Source organism: Excalfactoria chinensis, chromosome 4 (assembly GCF_039878825.1).
Source record: "Excalfactoria chinensis isolate bCotChi1 chromosome 4, bCotChi1.hap2, whole genome shotgun sequence".
NCBI classification, from domain to species: Eukaryota; Metazoa; Chordata; class Aves; order Galliformes; family Phasianidae; genus Excalfactoria; species Excalfactoria chinensis.
Window position 1 is genome coordinate 7,946,196 of NC_092828.1, and position 16,605 is coordinate 7,962,800.

Here is a 16,605-nt window from a genome sequence, read left to right on the forward strand (position 1 = left end):
TTGGAATTGGCAGTGACATTTGCTGCTTTTATCCCACTGCTGTGCTTGGGCCAGGCTGGTGAGAGCCCCCCGAGGACAGTGAGGCCTCCGATAATCTGCTCTGGGAGGACCAAACCACCTGCATCTGACCCAAACGCTGTGCTTTGTGTTGGAGCAGTGCCACTGTGTGAGTGCTAAGCTGAGAATGGGAGCACTCGGTACTCACCATCAGTTCCCACGCTACGTCTGAGCACTTGAACTGAAAGTGCAATTGCATGGTGCAGTGCTGTGGCAGCAGGTAGAGCAGGAGTGCTATAAGAGCACTGCCTATTGCCATCCCAGCTGCCGGTCCATTAAAGGATGAGAAACTATGATTTGGCCAAAAGACTTGGCACAAACAGCTTCGTTGTATATTCAATATGAAATGTCTGTTTTGTTGGAAGATGACTCTGGGATGCTGCACCAGGTGCACCAGGCCTTAACCCCAGTATAAACAAAATGCAAAAAGCAGAAACAAACCCAGTTGGCTGCTGGGAGTACGGGGAGAGCAGCAGGACATCAGGTCCAGCACTGTGGGACAAAGGCATCGCAAGAGGATGATCAGAGAGGCAGGGAGATAGGAGACGTCTTCCATGTGCTTGTGCAATGTAGGATGCATGGACATGTGTCTGGGATGCTCCTCTGAGCAGACAGGCGGTCAGCCACTTCCAAATGTAATTAACTGCATCGTTACCATCTAAGCAAAACAAACCACTCATTCCATGCTATGCTCAGCCAGAGAAGATATCAGTGCTGAGACCCCCAGGCTGCAGATACTACACTGCAGTGCTGCTGATGTCCTGCAGCCCCACATTACTCTCCTCTTCCCAGCCCTGTCACTAGGAACACATTCCAGGTTTCCTCAGGTGCTTCAGTCTGCACCAGAGAGCCCCTGTATATCCCCTGATGTGCTGAGCATCCTCAGCATGTCAGGGAATGATAACTGAGACAGAGCTGCCCCTACAGACCCAAAGGAAGCAATGGGAATGAAAGCAGAATTGATTCTTCTAAAGTTGACCTTGACCTGTGCTTGAAGTGCGCAGCAAGACTGCAGCTTTTTAACAAACCAAATGAAAGCCCAAGTCTGCTTTTAGGATGAGGGCAGCCTTCCAAAGGGCATGGAGCCCATAGCACACCAGCCCCTTTAAGGTGAAACTGACATTTTTGAGCTGAAGACCAAAGCCACCACAGGCACCTATTTATATGGAGTGGCTTTTGGAGATACTTATATGTTTTCTACACAGGCACTTCCTCACATCTCTAGGGCAGAGTCCCAGTGACAGGCACAGAGTAAAAGGGGCCTTTCCAAGCAAGAGAAACTCAGGCTGCGGGGAAAGGTTAAGCTTCAAAGGGCAACTTAAACATCAGAGCCTGGGAACTCCACCATCTCAGTCTCACAGTGCACTGAGAAGACTGAGGTATGGCATTTGCGTGTCTTCTTCTGTGCGTCACAGTAACATTTGGGCAGGTGCAGCTGCTTTGATCCCTGCCCTGCTCCCCAACAGGGTTATCCTCCCTGCTTTCCTGCTGATGGCAACTGCACACAGTGAGAGCTTTGCAGTTTCAGACTTTCCCTCCCTTCCTTTAGACCCTGGGTTCTCAGACAGCAGCGCACTTTTCCTCAGCCTCCTCCTCCATTGCATTTGATCAGTGTTATATATTTCTTCCCTGCTGTCTGCAGACATATACCAGTATGACTCCAACCCTTGCACAGTCCCAGGGTGGCAAGGGAAGAGAAGGTGCTGAGAATCATAGAACCATAGAATGGTTTGGGTTGGAAGGGACCTTTAAGTACATCTAGTTCCAACCTCCCTGCAGGGGGTTATCTAATCCAACCATTGACCCAGAGTTAGACGGTAGACTGGGTGTCCCCCACTCACTCAGGCTGCCCAGGACCCATCCAACCCAGCCTTGAGCACCTCCAGGGATGGGGCACCCGCAGTTCTCCAGGCACAGCATGCCTTATGGGAAGTCCTCGCAGCACTTCCCAGCGCTAACTCTGCTCAGGGCTATTTCTTCAAAGCACCTTCCCCCATGCTGACAAGCTCAGCAGTACCACAGCTTAATTCCAGGTAGAGACTGACAGCTGGGCACTGCTGAAACGTTGCCTCGAAAGCAGTGACCTCAAACACCCTCCCTACTGCAGTTTTCTTTCTTTCTCTCTTTCTTTCTTTCTTCTTTCTTTCTTTCTTTCTTTCTTTCTTTCTTTCTTTCTTCCTTCCTTCCTTCCTTTCTTCCTTTCTTCCTTCCTTCCTTCCTTCCTTCCTTCCTTCCTTCCTTCCTTCCTTCCTTCCTTCCTTCCTTCCTTCCTTCCTTCCTTCCTTCCTTCCTTCCTTCCTTCCTTCCTTCCTTCCTTCCTTCCTTCCTTCCTTCCTTCCTTCCTTCCTTCCTTCCTTCCTTCCTTCCTTCCTTCCTTCCTTCCTTCCTTCCTTCCTTCCTTCCTTCCTTCCTTCCTTCCTTCCTTCCTTCCTTCCTTCCTTCCTTCCTTCCTTCCTTCCTTCCTTCCTTCCTCTCTCTCTCTCTCTCTCTCTCTCTCTTTCTTTCTTTCTTTCTTTCTTTCTTTCTTTCTTTTTATTTATTTATTATTTTATTATTATTAACTTGGCACCCATGGGTGCATCCCATGGTCTTTCCTGCAGACCAGTTCAGTCTGATCCTGTGCTGGTGGTGTGCAGAGAAACACCAAGCAAAAAACAACAACTTCACACAGCTGAGTGAAGCAGAAGGGAACATCTGGGCCCACGCCTCAGACGTCAGAGCTTTCATGGTTAGCGAGCACAAGAAATGAGCTCATGAAGCACTAATTGCCTGGTTTGTTCTGCGCACAAGGATGGCCCCGGTACCTGCAGTTACAGCTTGTTTTCAGACCAATTATTTCATTAAAACATTACCTCCGCATTTCCAGATTTGCTGTAACAAGTCCTCACTTCATCCTTCCAGCTCAATGCTTTGCCATTTCTTGGTTTGAGACCACGGGAGAGAAAGCCAGACACAAAATCACAGCCTCTATTACATCCATTACCCCAACAGCTATTAAAACCTCAGACCAAAGATCTCTCCTTTCTCCTGCAAAGCCAAGGGGCACTGCAGGACCTGGAGTACTGCAGGACAGCAGGAAGGGCTCAAGCAGGGGATGCTCTTGCAGGGCCAAGGACACGAATTAGAGGTTTGAAATGAGCCTGTGCCTGGGAACCTGGGGAGAAGCCAGGGAGCTAAAAGCTGCTGAGCTGTTAGATGCGGCCTCTGCTCTTTGCTGCGAGGCTGCGGCAAGAAAAGGTCTGCTGCCCATGCAGCAGGAAAGGGAAGGTGGATGGCAGCAAGGGGGAAGGGTGAAGAAGAGAGGGAAAATGCTGAAGGATCCTAAAATACTCTAAAGGTTGCCCATTGAGGGGAGCTCTTTCAGACAAGCATAATAAATACAGCACAGCGCAATTCAGTAAGGCGTTATGATCAGAAAAAGGTTGACAGCAAGCACTGTGATCTCCAGCACAAATGAGGACACAGGAGCCATCGCAATCCCTCTGACAAAGCAGAAAGCTGCAGCCTGTGCGGGGATGGAGCGCTGCAGTCCTGGCGCCCGCTGATGAGATGCTATCGGGGTTGCCATGGCAACGGGAGGATGCAGCCCCAGCAGCTTTGACTTTGCATAAACTGACAGCGGGTTCAGCTGGGGACGAGGCGCTGGGAGCGCTGCTGCCTTCCTCCAGCTCCAGGAACAGGCGCGGTGGGGCCGTGTTCTGAAACCCCGTAGCCACGTCCTCTGGCCCCACCACTCCTACAGCCAAGGCTTTGTGTTCCCCACTATGCATGCACCCCAGCTTCGATCCTTCTCCCCCCATGTCAGCCAATGCACACGGGTTGTTTCCCTTGCCCATCACTTCCCCCCGGCTCCCTCCTCCCTGCACTCCCCTGTGACCTCTTCAGTTCTTGATCTCCTGGACAGAAGGCAGAGACTCTCGGCCAAAGCTCCTCTCATGACCAGGGCAGCCACCAGGTGAATGGCAGCCACCTTGCTCAAACCTTATGTTTTATATCTGCCTGTGTAGCACCAGGGAAGGGAAAACCACAGTGCTACACAGTGCTGAGGCTCTTCTTCTGACAAGTACAGCAGCAACACGAATTTCATGAAGGCAGCCCTTTGGGATGAAGCTCCACTCTTCACTTATTTAGAAAAACCTTAAGGCCGCATTATTGTACTATACACATCAATTCAACTGCAATCCTAAGCCTGCGTGCAGACATCCCATTCATTTTTCAGGCCGTTGCAGCGCTGAAACAAACATCCCAGCAACATGGAGCTGTAACATTTCCGCAGTGAAATGGCATCCCAAAGCCCTGCACTGAATCCTATGGGAAAAGAATCCCAAACCCAGTGCTGTTCCATCAGGCAGGTGGACAGGCTGGTGCTGGCACCGCCACCCCTCTGTGCCGGCTCCTTTCCTTCACAGTATTTCCAAAGTGGGCAAAGTGAGAAATAATTAAGGGCAGTTTCCTCAACAGTCTGGCAGCTGTCACTGCACACCAACGGACCCAGAAATGAAAGAGCAATCCAGCACAGGGAAGTAGAAAGTCCTGACATTTTAATTATCTGAAGAGATTACAAGATGAAAGTCTTCCTTGAGGCAAATGTATATTAGTATTGATATAGTCATTGTGCTTTTCAGTAAGAGAAATAGGAGTCTGTATTTACATAAGAAACTATAGTGTCTGAGATCTTTAAATATCATATTTATGGAAATGATTCTGAATTACAGCATTTACAAAATAAAAACAAGCTTGAATAAATATCCAGTCCATTAAATAAGACTTTTTTTTTTTTTTCCTCACAGAAGCAACTTTTTTGTGCATATTTCTTACACAACTGAAGTTTTCGTAATTTTATCCTATAAAAGAAGCATTACATTTGTTGTTTTGTTTTGTTTTGTTTTTCTCTTTCTAAAAATAAAACTGCAATAATCATTGCAATGTGAAGCCTGAGATTTAAGCCTGAATAAGTACCATTGCTTGCACCGCGCGCCCGCCCACCCCGTGCTGCTGCAGCCCTGCTGAGTGCTGGCTCTCCCGCTCCAGGATTCTGCTGAAGGAACGTCAGGGAAAAACAAGAGGAAGAATCTAAATCAGGTGAGGATATAACACGTTACAGCCGGCCTGGGCTACAAACAGCATCGTACAGCTTGTGCGTGACACGTCAGCCAGGTGAAGCTGCTTCAGCTGATTCAAAATGGCAGCAATGCCAAAACGTGACAGCTTTCGATGGCTCATTAACGCTTAATGTAAAACCACATAACGAAGGGAACATCCGCAAGGTAAAATAAAACCAAAGGAAATCAGCCCGGCCACTTTCGCTTTGTCACGTGGAAGGACAAGTTCTTGAGCATGACACTGCAAACAACTTCCCTCATCCATTTCTTGAAGTTATCGTTTTGAAACACGCCGTGTAACACTGCATGTCAGGAAAGGGAACAAGCAAAGAGCTCTTGATCTCCCTTCCTCTGTAACCACAGCACACAGAGCCTTTGCTTTTAATGTGGCTAACTCAAAGCTTGTCCAGACAGCTTTGAAACCTCAGTGCTCAGGGAGCTCTCGCTGTAATAGTTTACGCAAGAACATAGCAGGAATCCATGTGAATCTTACTCCTTTCCTCTCCAAGTGGAAACAGGAATGAATCCCCGGTGTTTCAAACAAATGCAAACAACTCCCAATTTGTTAGCATGAGTGAAGCAGCAGTATGCAGTATTTTACATGGTTACTCTGCCAAACGTGGTCAACATGAACCCTTCTCCAATTGACCTTCGTAGGACCTTTCCAATACATCAAGATTGCCTTGTAAAAATCATGTTAAAAACTTGCATGGGATAAATCATTTGTCACAATACTGAATTCCGCTGCTAAGCTCTTCCAAAAGTCTGCATTTTGATATTAATTCATGCATCTGGTAATCATCTCCTCTGAAGTTCGTTTCGTTAAGTTTTAGGTGCTGATACAGAAAGCAAAGCTCTGTCTCAGAATTCTCTTACCAGGATTTGGCATAAATGATGATTATAAACAATTCCAAAGTCTAAAAATATGGAACTGGGAGTCATAAATCTTAACTTTTAGAAGACAACTTGGAGTTGTTACTCTGCTCAGTAAGTGAAAGGCAACAGAAACGTACTGCCTCGGGACCTCCGGTGTGAATCCTATGTGATTCAGAGGAAGTTTTGCTTTTAGAAATACTGAAGATGGATTCAAAGCATTTTGCTTTAATGAATCCTGCCATGGGTACAAAACCCCCAGTGCTGGGAGAGTTAAAGTGCAACGGGAGGAAGAGGGCTGATGCCCACAGCCATGCTGGAGTTGGTGAGCACAGTCTGTGTCCGAGCTCTGGGGCTGCTCTGCTGTGAAGAACTACTGAACCACCTGCTCTGAGCTCAGCATGACAGATAAGCAGCAACGCTTGTTCGGTTCTCTGAGCCCTATTTCTTTCCACGCAGTGCATTTGTTCTGCATATGGCATCGTAACATTAATGTTATAAATTTATGGAAGACTGTACTGCAGCCTTAGAGCTGCAGACGCTTCACCCTTCCCTTTAGCAGCTTAGTAAAATGCAATAAAAACCATCTGTACAAAATTTATAACAATGGATGTCAAAGCTTACACACCCTCACCCGGTCCCTCTTTCACATTAACTCTTGACTTAGGTCAAACGCATCGGTCCGTGTCAGACTCCAGTGGACACAGCAGTACTTTAATACGTCAGATACCGGCTTTGTCACTATAGAAAGGAGTGACATGGAACATGTAACAGTGAGTGCAAACGCGGACAGGCTTCATCTGACCATAACGAGGTAATGGCGCAGAGTGGGAGGAGCAGCGGGAGCAGAAGATCTGGAAAACAAGAGGGGATTGCACTTGAGTTCCTTGGAGAATGGAGTGGGGAAAAGCTGAGCTCACCTACACACTGCAGTCACACCATGTAGCTGAACAGTCAACAAACAAACACTCATTGCTTGAAATTCTTGGGCAAGAGCATGTGGCTCTCTGCAGGCTCCCCCACGTCTGACAGAGTCGTTACCTTGCCACAGCTCCTGCAGTGGTGCTTCCTGCGGATGACCGTGAACGGAGCCTTGCAGGCAGTGCAGTAACTGCAGACTTCATCTGGAACCCAGTCAGGAGGATCTGTCAGAAGCACAGCAACAAAAGCGGAGATAAATCAAAAGGGAATAGCACCAAACATGCGACCGACGGGTCCTCCAGGGAGCAGGGAGGATAAAAACATAAAGACAGCTGCTTTCATCTAGGTCTCCCCAGGCACTGTGTGAGCAGGCAGGTGGGTAAGCTCAGGAATCAGGGAGGGCTGCCCTGAGGCATCCACCTCCAGGAAGAGCAAAGCATGCTGAGGGCTGTGACCATCCCCAGCCCCTTCAGCCTCTCTGGCAGGAAGCTGACTGCTCTTCCTACCGCTAGGCAAGCAGATAATGAGCTCAGAGCCCAGTCACTCGCTGGTAAATTATCAGGACTCTTTCTGGCTGGCTGCCTTACCAGCAATGAAGCAAATATTGAAAGTCACACGTACAAGACTCACCAGAAAAAGAACCCCACCATTATCCCTAACAGCATGTCTCGATTGTTTATTTTTCCTGCGAGCTCTATAACCTCTCACAGAATCCAAGCAGTGAAATGATTTGTTTCTGGCAAAGCAGAAAGTATTGGGCTCGCTTCTGTTGAGCTGCTTCTGCCAGTGACAGGCTGATGTGACCTCTGGGAGATTAAAATTATGAGTGTAGAAATGATGGAGCCTATTGCTTAATTAGGTTAATAAAAGTCTAATCAAGGGCAAACCAAGTTCTATCCAGAAGGAATCCGTGGGCACAGTGGAACGCAAACTGCTGGGTGTATTTACCCATATGGGACTTCCCTCCAAGCATTATTTACAGTATGCGGCCCATGTGACTGCTGATTTATAAACCTGACAAACAAAATCCCTGCCCCAAGAAGCACATAATCAAACAACAAATGGTATGGTACACTGGTACACTTAATGCAGAGATCAAGTGGGCGCTATCTAAAGGCAGAAGGAAGATAATTACATGGAAATCCAGCTCATTCCATGATATCCATCAGCCAGATGTAACTGACCAGTCTTCTTCTGTCATACAGCAACACGTGTGAAATGAAAGCTATGAAGGATAAACAACTCAGTGCAGAAAACGTTCAAAAAGCAGACAGAAAAACATCTGAACAGAACTTCAGGTTCTGAAGGCTGCGGAGGAGTGCACGTAACAGCCCTCACCTCATCCCTGGGAACACCACAGCAGTTCACTGCTAAGTGTTCTGTGGGGAAGTAAGGTCACGAAATCCCATTTAATAGCCATGCCTTCCTATGGCAGCAGGGAGAGGCAGCACTGCCTAGCTAAATCAAAGCAGTGATGTCAGTGAAACCAAAGGATTTCCCTCTCCTCTCTGCAGCTACCTCAGCTACTGCACATAACTCATCCAGTGAAACTCAGCCCTGAAATCAGTCTGTGATGCTGAGTTTAAAAACTTCCTAGCACTTCCATTGGAAAAGCCACAAAATACAGAATCACAGAATTATAGGGGTTGGAAGGGACCTCTAGAGATCATCGAGTCCAACCCCCCTGCCAAAGCAGGCTCCCTACACCACGTCACACAGGTAGGCGTCCAGGCGGGTCTTGAATATCTCCAGAGAAGGAGACTCCACCACCCCCCTGGGCAGCCTGTTCCAATGCTCCGTCACCCTCACCGTAAAGAAGTTCTTGCGCACATTCGTGCGGAACTTCCTATGCTGAAGTTTCAGCCCATTGCCCCTAGTCCTGTCCCCACGCACTACTGAAAAGAGACCAGCCTCGCCACTATAGCTCCCACACCTCAGGTATTTATAAACCTGGATCAAGTCCCCTCTCAGCCTTCTTTTCTCAAGGCTAAACAGACCCAGTTCCCTAAGTCTCTCCTCATAGGGGAGATGGTCCAGGCCCTTCACCATCTTTAAAAATCCTTTTTGTATAGGCCGCAGCAGGGCAGTATGAATCGAAGCTTCTGGAGCATCCTGTCCCATAACTCTTCCTTTCCCCAGACATTATAAGCCAACATAACTCTGGAGCTCATCAGCAGAAAGCAGCTCTCCTACCAGTAGGAGCCAACTGTTTGGGTTCTGGGTTGTTTGCTTTGTTCTGTTGCTGCCCTACCTAGATATGCACTGGTGAAAAAGTTAAGTGCCCTAATGTGGATTCAGTGCTACATAAAAGGGAAAGTCACCAAAAAGGACATATCAGAAACAGAAGGTTTTGGTTTTTTTTTGTAATTAGTGACCTTATAAACTCATCATAGTCACATAATCCACAATTATACAATTATTGACTGTCAGATTAATTCATCTGAAAACTTTGCTTTAATAATTGCATAACACATAAATATCAAAAATCACATGTCACTGGCACTTAAAGGTATAACCCTCCCTACAGCAAGTCCTCCCAGACTAGAGGAACACCTTTTACTTTCAAGTTGGTCTCAGTTTGGCCAACTCACCTCTCCAGAATGAATGCACCAGCAGAACAAGTCCAAGGACACGTTGCCAAAGAATGGTTTGGGTTGGAAGGAGCCTTAAAGCCCACCCAGTCCCAACCAATTCCATGGCCTTGCTGCCCCCACCAGCTCAGGCTGCCCAGGGCCCATCCAACCCAGCCCTGAGCATCTCCAGGGATGGGGCACCCACAGCTCTCAGGGCAGCCTGAGACACCTGCCCCCAGACAGAGACTCAGCGCACTGAGGCACTTAGAGCCATGCAACCAGCACTGTGCCCCCTTGCTTCTGAGCTCCAGCACCCTTCTAATGCCCAAATTCCTTGCACCAGAGTCAGCTGCACTGCAGCACACCCCGAATAGTAACACTTTGTTACATAAGGGTGTTTAACATTTAAAACACCATGCATGCGTTGTCTGCTTTCAGTCACCACTCTGTGGGGAGAAATCAGCAGAGAAATGCCTCACCTAAATCATACACTTTTGCCATGGTGAAGTAGGAACCTCTGGGGGTCATCAGCCCTGTGCTTTTCCTTCCATATGTGACTTCCATTCAATGTGAAGAAAAGCTCCTTACACTGGATAGAGGCAGGAGCTCCATTTTGAGGTTCTGCTCTTGCTCAGGAACAAAGTCCAGCCTGGACCTTGTGGTGCTTGCAGAAAAACGAGGCTGGGAACGATCACACAAGCCCCAGGGGTCCCTAGGTCCTGCCTCAAGCTTTATCTCACTCAACCTTGGGAGCAGCCTTCTGACATATCCATGAAGGACTGAGTCATCAGGCTTTTTATAGAACAGGTTTTGGAAGTATTCTCAGAAGGGCAGCCTCATGAGGGTATGGAGCTCCAGTGTGAGGAGCTTAAACCTCTGGCATTATCCTGCAGACAGGCCGGGAGCAGGGCAGCAGCACTGCACCCAAAGGCTTTTCCCATTACAGTCCTTCTTCGGGCTCTGCTGCTCTGCACACAGCAGCAGATGGAAGCATCCAGTCTCGGAAGCTCTGCCTGCTTGTGCTTCGGGGACTTGCAGCAGGCATGGAGGAAAGGTTCGCTTCTGGGCTAATTGGCCCTCTGCTTTATCAGGCAATGAGAGCTAAGAAATCTACTGGGAAACAGCTAAAGACCACGGCAAAAACATCAAAGAGGAGGAGGAAGGGAGGGAAGGGATTAACGAGACAGAGCAGAGAAACGGATCTGAGAAGAAAACATGAAAAGCATGTACAGGAAAAAGGCAGAGAAAAGAAGTGAAATGAGTATTTTATTGAAGAAGAGTAAGTTTAGAGAAAGGAAAAAGACAACTCAAGATGAAATGAAATGGTGTGAAAACTAAGAAAAGACACAGAGAAACCACATTTCCAACTCCAAACTATTCACCAGTCTTCCATTAAGAGAGCCAACAAAGTGAGAAACTTTATGGTCTTTTGTTTCACTTTATACTGTAGCTTTTAGAATTCACCTTTACATGCCTCTGCAACCTCAGCAGCTAGATAAGTTCATTCTATGCCACAGAAGTTAAAATCTCACATAAATCCAAAGCGGTGGAACTTTAAGAAGAAAAACAATTGGGACAAAATTCAGACACTAGAAACAATGTCAAACAGCACACATTATTTTGCTTACATGCCTGCTAGAAAACTGCTGCAAGGAAGAAGGGTAACATCTGTGCCTCAAAGCAGGCTAAGAGAGCCTGCAACGGGATCCATCAGCAGTGCTGACTGAAGCAGCATCAGGATGCACTGCAGTGTATGCCTCAATGAGAGCTCAATGCATTTGGCAGCAGCAACCCTGAAGACTGAAAGATCAGAACTAAAAACTCTATGAGCATCTACCATCCAAATCCAAGCTGTGACACCGTAGAGCTACAGTCTGGAAGTCACACTGAGCTCTTAGAGAAAGCACAAGTGCACTGTGGCAATGAGACACAACAGACTGGGTGAGGTGGGGAGAAAATATCCCTAGAGCTTTTGGAGCCTGCAAACTGCCTTCATCTAGCAGATCTGTAGACTGAAAGAAAACAAACACTTTAGAAAGCAAGCACACCCTGCTGAGCCCTGAGCTCACCGCAGTGCCTGACAGCTCACAGGATCCCTCATCTTCTGTTTATACCAGATATCCCTCATGCAGAACTCCAGCTGGAAGCTCCTCGCAGACTGACGCATAACCCTGAGTGCACATTTACCAACCATCCTTAGGAGGGCAGTTCCTGCAGCCTATGGAAGTCGCACCTCTGCAGCCATCAATGTGCATTATCCTCGCTGCTGAATGAAAGGTCAGGCTGCCTTGCTGCGGTTCTATTTCATGAATGCAGGAATTGTTGTCCATGGTAAATTCGGTTTGAAGTACAGAAAGCAGAGAATGAGAGTGATATGACTTCACCTCCCACTTCAACTACCACAGAGAAACAAACCTTTTTGTCCCTCATGACATTCAATTTTCCACATGTCACTCTGGGTAGACTCCAACTTTTATGTAAGATTCCTTGGAGGCAATTGTACCACAGAAATCTTTTTGCTTGCTCAGTAGATTCAGCGTTGATTACAGCTGGCTTGAAAATTTTCAATTAAAATAATTTTCTGCTTCAAGAATATTATTTGATGAAAATTGGGGCGGGGGAGGTGAGGGAGAAAACAGAGGTACAGGCTGATAAGCTTCGAGGGCAGCTTTGTCAAACAGCTTCCTTAGAATGGAACCTCTGCACAAAGCCAGGGAGCTGGGGGCACGGCTTGGCACTTTGTCCCTACGGAGCTCTGATAGAACGCAATCCTGCCCACAACATGCTGTATCTGTTCTGGACAGGTGTGTGATCAGCAACTCATCCCGTGGGCTAACTAACCATTACTAGGAGCCCTTTGTAACTGCTACCAACAATCCAACGGCCGTCTTCTGGATTTCCCCCAGAGTGTTCCGTTTTGTCTGCCTCCCTCCCCTCTTTTCTTTTAATCTAGCCTTCTCTTCAGAACGGGGAATAGAACATATTCTGAAGCCTACACTTAAGAATTACATATTAGAACAACACACATTTAGAGCAAGTATTTCTCTAATGACAATCTTGACGTAGGTTCTAAAAAACTAGAATCAACAGTAGATCTATGCACCACGTGCCAGCAGAACATAAAATGTGTGTTCTGAGGGCAGAGAAAATCCAAACCTAATCGAAATCTCAATGATGTCACTGTGGAGACAAATGAGCTGGTGCCGTATGGTAGTTATGGGGTGTTATCTCCTCTGCAAATGAAGTCTCAAGTTCCACACTGTGCTGACAGAGAGAGATTGTATTTGAAAAGATAAGAGATAGGGGGCAAGCTGCTAAAACTGAAGCTGCACTGCATTACTGCAATGCTACCTCAAAACTGTGCAATTGGAAACCTCGTAACGTTGCATGCGTAACTGATTGTGCTCAGCTGATCATAAAACAGCACCTCATCTTGGAAAATCTTATGCTGAATTCTTCTCTTGTGCAATGGAAGCAGAGCTGCTAGAAAAGGAAAACGTGAGAAATTATACGGACAGAATTTGTTTGGCCACCGAACTGTGCAACAATTTAACTTCTTTCATCCAGCAAATGTCGCTGGTCATCACTATAAATAACAGTGCAGCCACAGGCATGCAGAGGACAGAAGAAAAATGGAAGCACTCAGCAAGGGTTGAGCTAATTCTGGGCTGATGGTGATTAGGCCTTGCACACACAGTAGCATGGGCAGGTTTTCTTGACTCTGTGACTCCATATGGCAACATGGCAAGAGCTCGAGCTTCAGGACCATAAATTACTGAACTGTGCTAGTGCTGCTGATTGGAGAGCAGCGAGGAGCTGCAAGTAGACAGAAGTGGGTGGGCTGGAAAGTCATGGGATGGGAGGGGACTGAGGAGTAAGACCGCACTGTTGTCCAGCAAACAGATGCTAACGTCATTTGGAACAAGCAGTTATATGTACTGGCAGGCACAGCACATGGGTTGTGGCTGGAGTTACAAGCAGGCGGCAGTGAGCAGGGCAGCCCTGTATAAACAGGAGAGGAACAGGGAGTGAAAGTGAACGTATGGCTACAGAGAGCAGTGGGATGCTACAGTTTGTTCTCCAAGAACAAACACCTTTGTAAAGCTTTCTGGTTTTCCTGAGAAAACCTCTTCATTTCTTAAAGTCTCACGCTTATTCCTAGAACAGGTACACAGCCCACTTGGTTGGCTTGCCTGTAACTTCATGACATTGACACATTAAAGTATTCACCTTTCCTCAGGGAAAGCAGGGACTTATGGTTCATCACATTTACATACTGATAAATAAAGGAATACACACAAATCCTTATCAAAACCAAGAAGTTACTGCATTACTGCATATATATATAAGAAACTGCTGGCAAATACAAAGTAAATGTTGTGTTGGGACTGGAATCAAGATCCCAGACACACAAACTGCATAAAGATATCACATTTCTATGTTTCAAATTAAGTCTCCGGAAGCAACATAGCCCTGACCTAGTTGAGATATGCTCAAAGTAGGTTAACTGAAAAGTAATTTTCTTCTATTTTCATATACAAATGTTTGCTTTAATCACAAAACGACTCACATTGCCCACTCCCAGTCCCAAATGCCTTGGACAGTTTATTATCTGACTGGCTGGACCCACACCAGAGCTTGGGAACTTCCCAATAACCTGCTCCCTGTGCTGGCTGCAAGGCCACCACTGGCACAGGGATAAAGGCAGTACCACAAAAGGCCCCAGGACACACAGCCCTCCTGTTATCACTTCAGAGCAAGTACCCTGGCATCCTTTCTACTAGCAAGGAATCCAACCTGCTTGTTTCTGAGCAGCTGCCATTACCATTTGCTCTGCATTTGTACACTGGACTTTGTACCCACTGGTTACCTTCTCCATCATATGATCAGGGCTTATTTTATTACATCAGAAACTACTTATGGAATATAGCATGAATTCATCTTATATTCTAGGAAAATATATTGCATTCTCTTTAAAAAACAGAATGCTTTTTACAACTATAAATTATAAATACAAATGCTTCCTCAAAAAAAAAAAAAGCAACCAAAAAACACCCCAGAGCATTAGGAAAGCGAAGATGAATATATACACCACAGGCTCATCTGCACTTTTGAAAATGAAAATGCTTCTGTTTTGGGATGCCAATTAATCTGTAGTACACTGTATTTCAGCCTTCAGGAGGTCACAGGATCCAATTCTTACACTCTTGCCAGTGTCAGTTGGCTCATAATAAGGATTCATATTTGTTTTATGACCCAGACAAGCTGGTGGCTTTTATGTAGAGTAGGAATGAGAAATCTGACAAAAACAACGGATCCATTTTTATAATCTAAGTAGAAGCTGGAACCTGCAGGAAAGTCTTAACACTTCATTTTTTTGTTTGGGCTTCTAGGCTTGCGTGTTGTTTATTATTAATTAACATTGTTTGAGCACAATCTTATGCATTGGGTACTTGCAGTAAAAGTGTTTTATTCAATAGCTGGAAAGAGCTTCTCTGGCAGGTAGCTTGCTGGACATTCTCAGTTTGACCCATGCTTGTATTCTGCCACGATGGCAGAAGAAAGGAGCCTATCTACAACTCATCTGCTTTAAATTGCTTCACTTTCTGCTGAAATCATTAAGACTTTAAGTGTAGAAATGATGTTAAAAAAAAAAAAGACATAATTTTGGTGCAATGACATCAATAGATTGGTGCAACAATCACAGACTTTGCACTGAACCCATTTACATGACAACTGCAGTGTATTCCTGTTGGTGGCCTGCAGCCCAGCTTTAGCCTGAAGGATGCAGCCAACAGGCCTGCTGCAGCAAATAAGGCAGCAAAGGTTGTCCAAACCACCAGATAACTTCACATGTATCCAAACATCACCCGGCACAATGTCAGGGGCTATTGCTTTCACAGTGACCTGCAACAATCATATAGCTAGGGAGGTGTCACAAGATGGGGAGGAAAGCAGATATCTGTGAGGTTAAAATATTGCTGCAATTGTCCATCTCAAGCAGGATGCCTCAGAGACAGCAAAGATATGTATCCCATGAGCTATCGCTAAGTATCTCAGTGATAGGTGATACAAGTGATACAGGACTGCAGAGCTTTGCCAGCAATGACCCATGTTTGAAAGGACAGAAGTCTGGAATGTACTGGAAAGGGAACAAGATGGATGTTTCTAACAGTTCCCACAAATGCAAGAAAATTACCCACTTCAGATACTCCTTTCTGTAGATCTTTGTTGTGGTTTGGAAGTCAGAGCTCATCTCCATGCTTGCCTGTACCCTCTATCATTTTGTAACGCCCCCCAGTATAAGAAGAATCTGGTTATACTGGAAATAGTCCAGCGGAGGGTCACCAAGATGCTGAAGCAACTATCCTTATGAGAAGAGGCTGAGACAGCTGGGGCTGCTCAGCCTGGAGAAGAAGAGGCTCAGGAGGAATCTTGTCAATGTCCACAAATATCTCAAGGAAGGCTGCAAAAAAGACCGAGCCAGGCTCTTGTCAGTTGTGCCCCATGCCAGGAAAGGAGGCAGTAGGTACAAGCTGAATCACAGGAGGTTCCACCAAAACATCAGGAAGTTATCTCACACAGAGCAGCTGTACTGGTTTGAAAGAGCAGCTATTTAAAGCAGGAGCATTTACACACCAGCCAAGTAAGACTCCCAGAGAACGCTGCAAGGACATGGATTCAGCCTCACCCAAGATCATTCACCAAGCTGGTGAACGAGGGCAGGTATCAAAAGCAGAGTAACTGCAAGTGTAAGGACCCCACACAGGGAAGGTGCCAACATGGCAAAGCATGGTGCTAAGACAGCCAAGCTGATTCTGGGATCCAAATTTACTTATTCAAAAGGGACTCGGATTATCCCACAAGGTTCTGCTTCTGTCCCACTGACATACATGAAACACATGCTATTTCCAAAGTTGCTGGCAGTAATCTGTTCTGCTGTAGTTATCTCCATATGCTACTGAAACAGCAGGGTGGGTTTTACCACTCTCAGAGGGCAGGGGCATACCAGATCTATACTGCCTGTGTGTTGCAGGGGCTATTGGAGCTCCCAGTATGTAACTGGGATTACTGGGATC

General features: G+C 46.4%; 1 protein-coding gene across 3 annotated transcripts in view; it reads right to left on the reverse strand.

Annotated features, from left to right (window-relative positions):
* Positions 1–4,581: 4,581 nt before the first annotated feature.
* The window catches only part of ZFYVE28 (zinc finger FYVE-type containing 28), a 143,785-nt gene continuing 131,761 nt past the window's right edge, over positions 4,582–16,605 (reverse strand). For all 3 annotated transcript variants that reach the window (XM_072336303.1, XM_072336302.1, XM_072336301.1), the window contains 2 exons: positions 7,074–7,177; positions 4,582–6,886 (listed from right to left, as the gene is read on the reverse strand). In XM_072336303.1, coding sequence (XP_072192404.1) covers positions 6,755–6,886; positions 7,074–7,177 — 236 coding nt within the window. In that variant the 3' untranslated portion in view covers positions 4,582–6,754. The remainder of the gene's footprint in view (positions 6,887–7,073; positions 7,178–16,605) is intronic.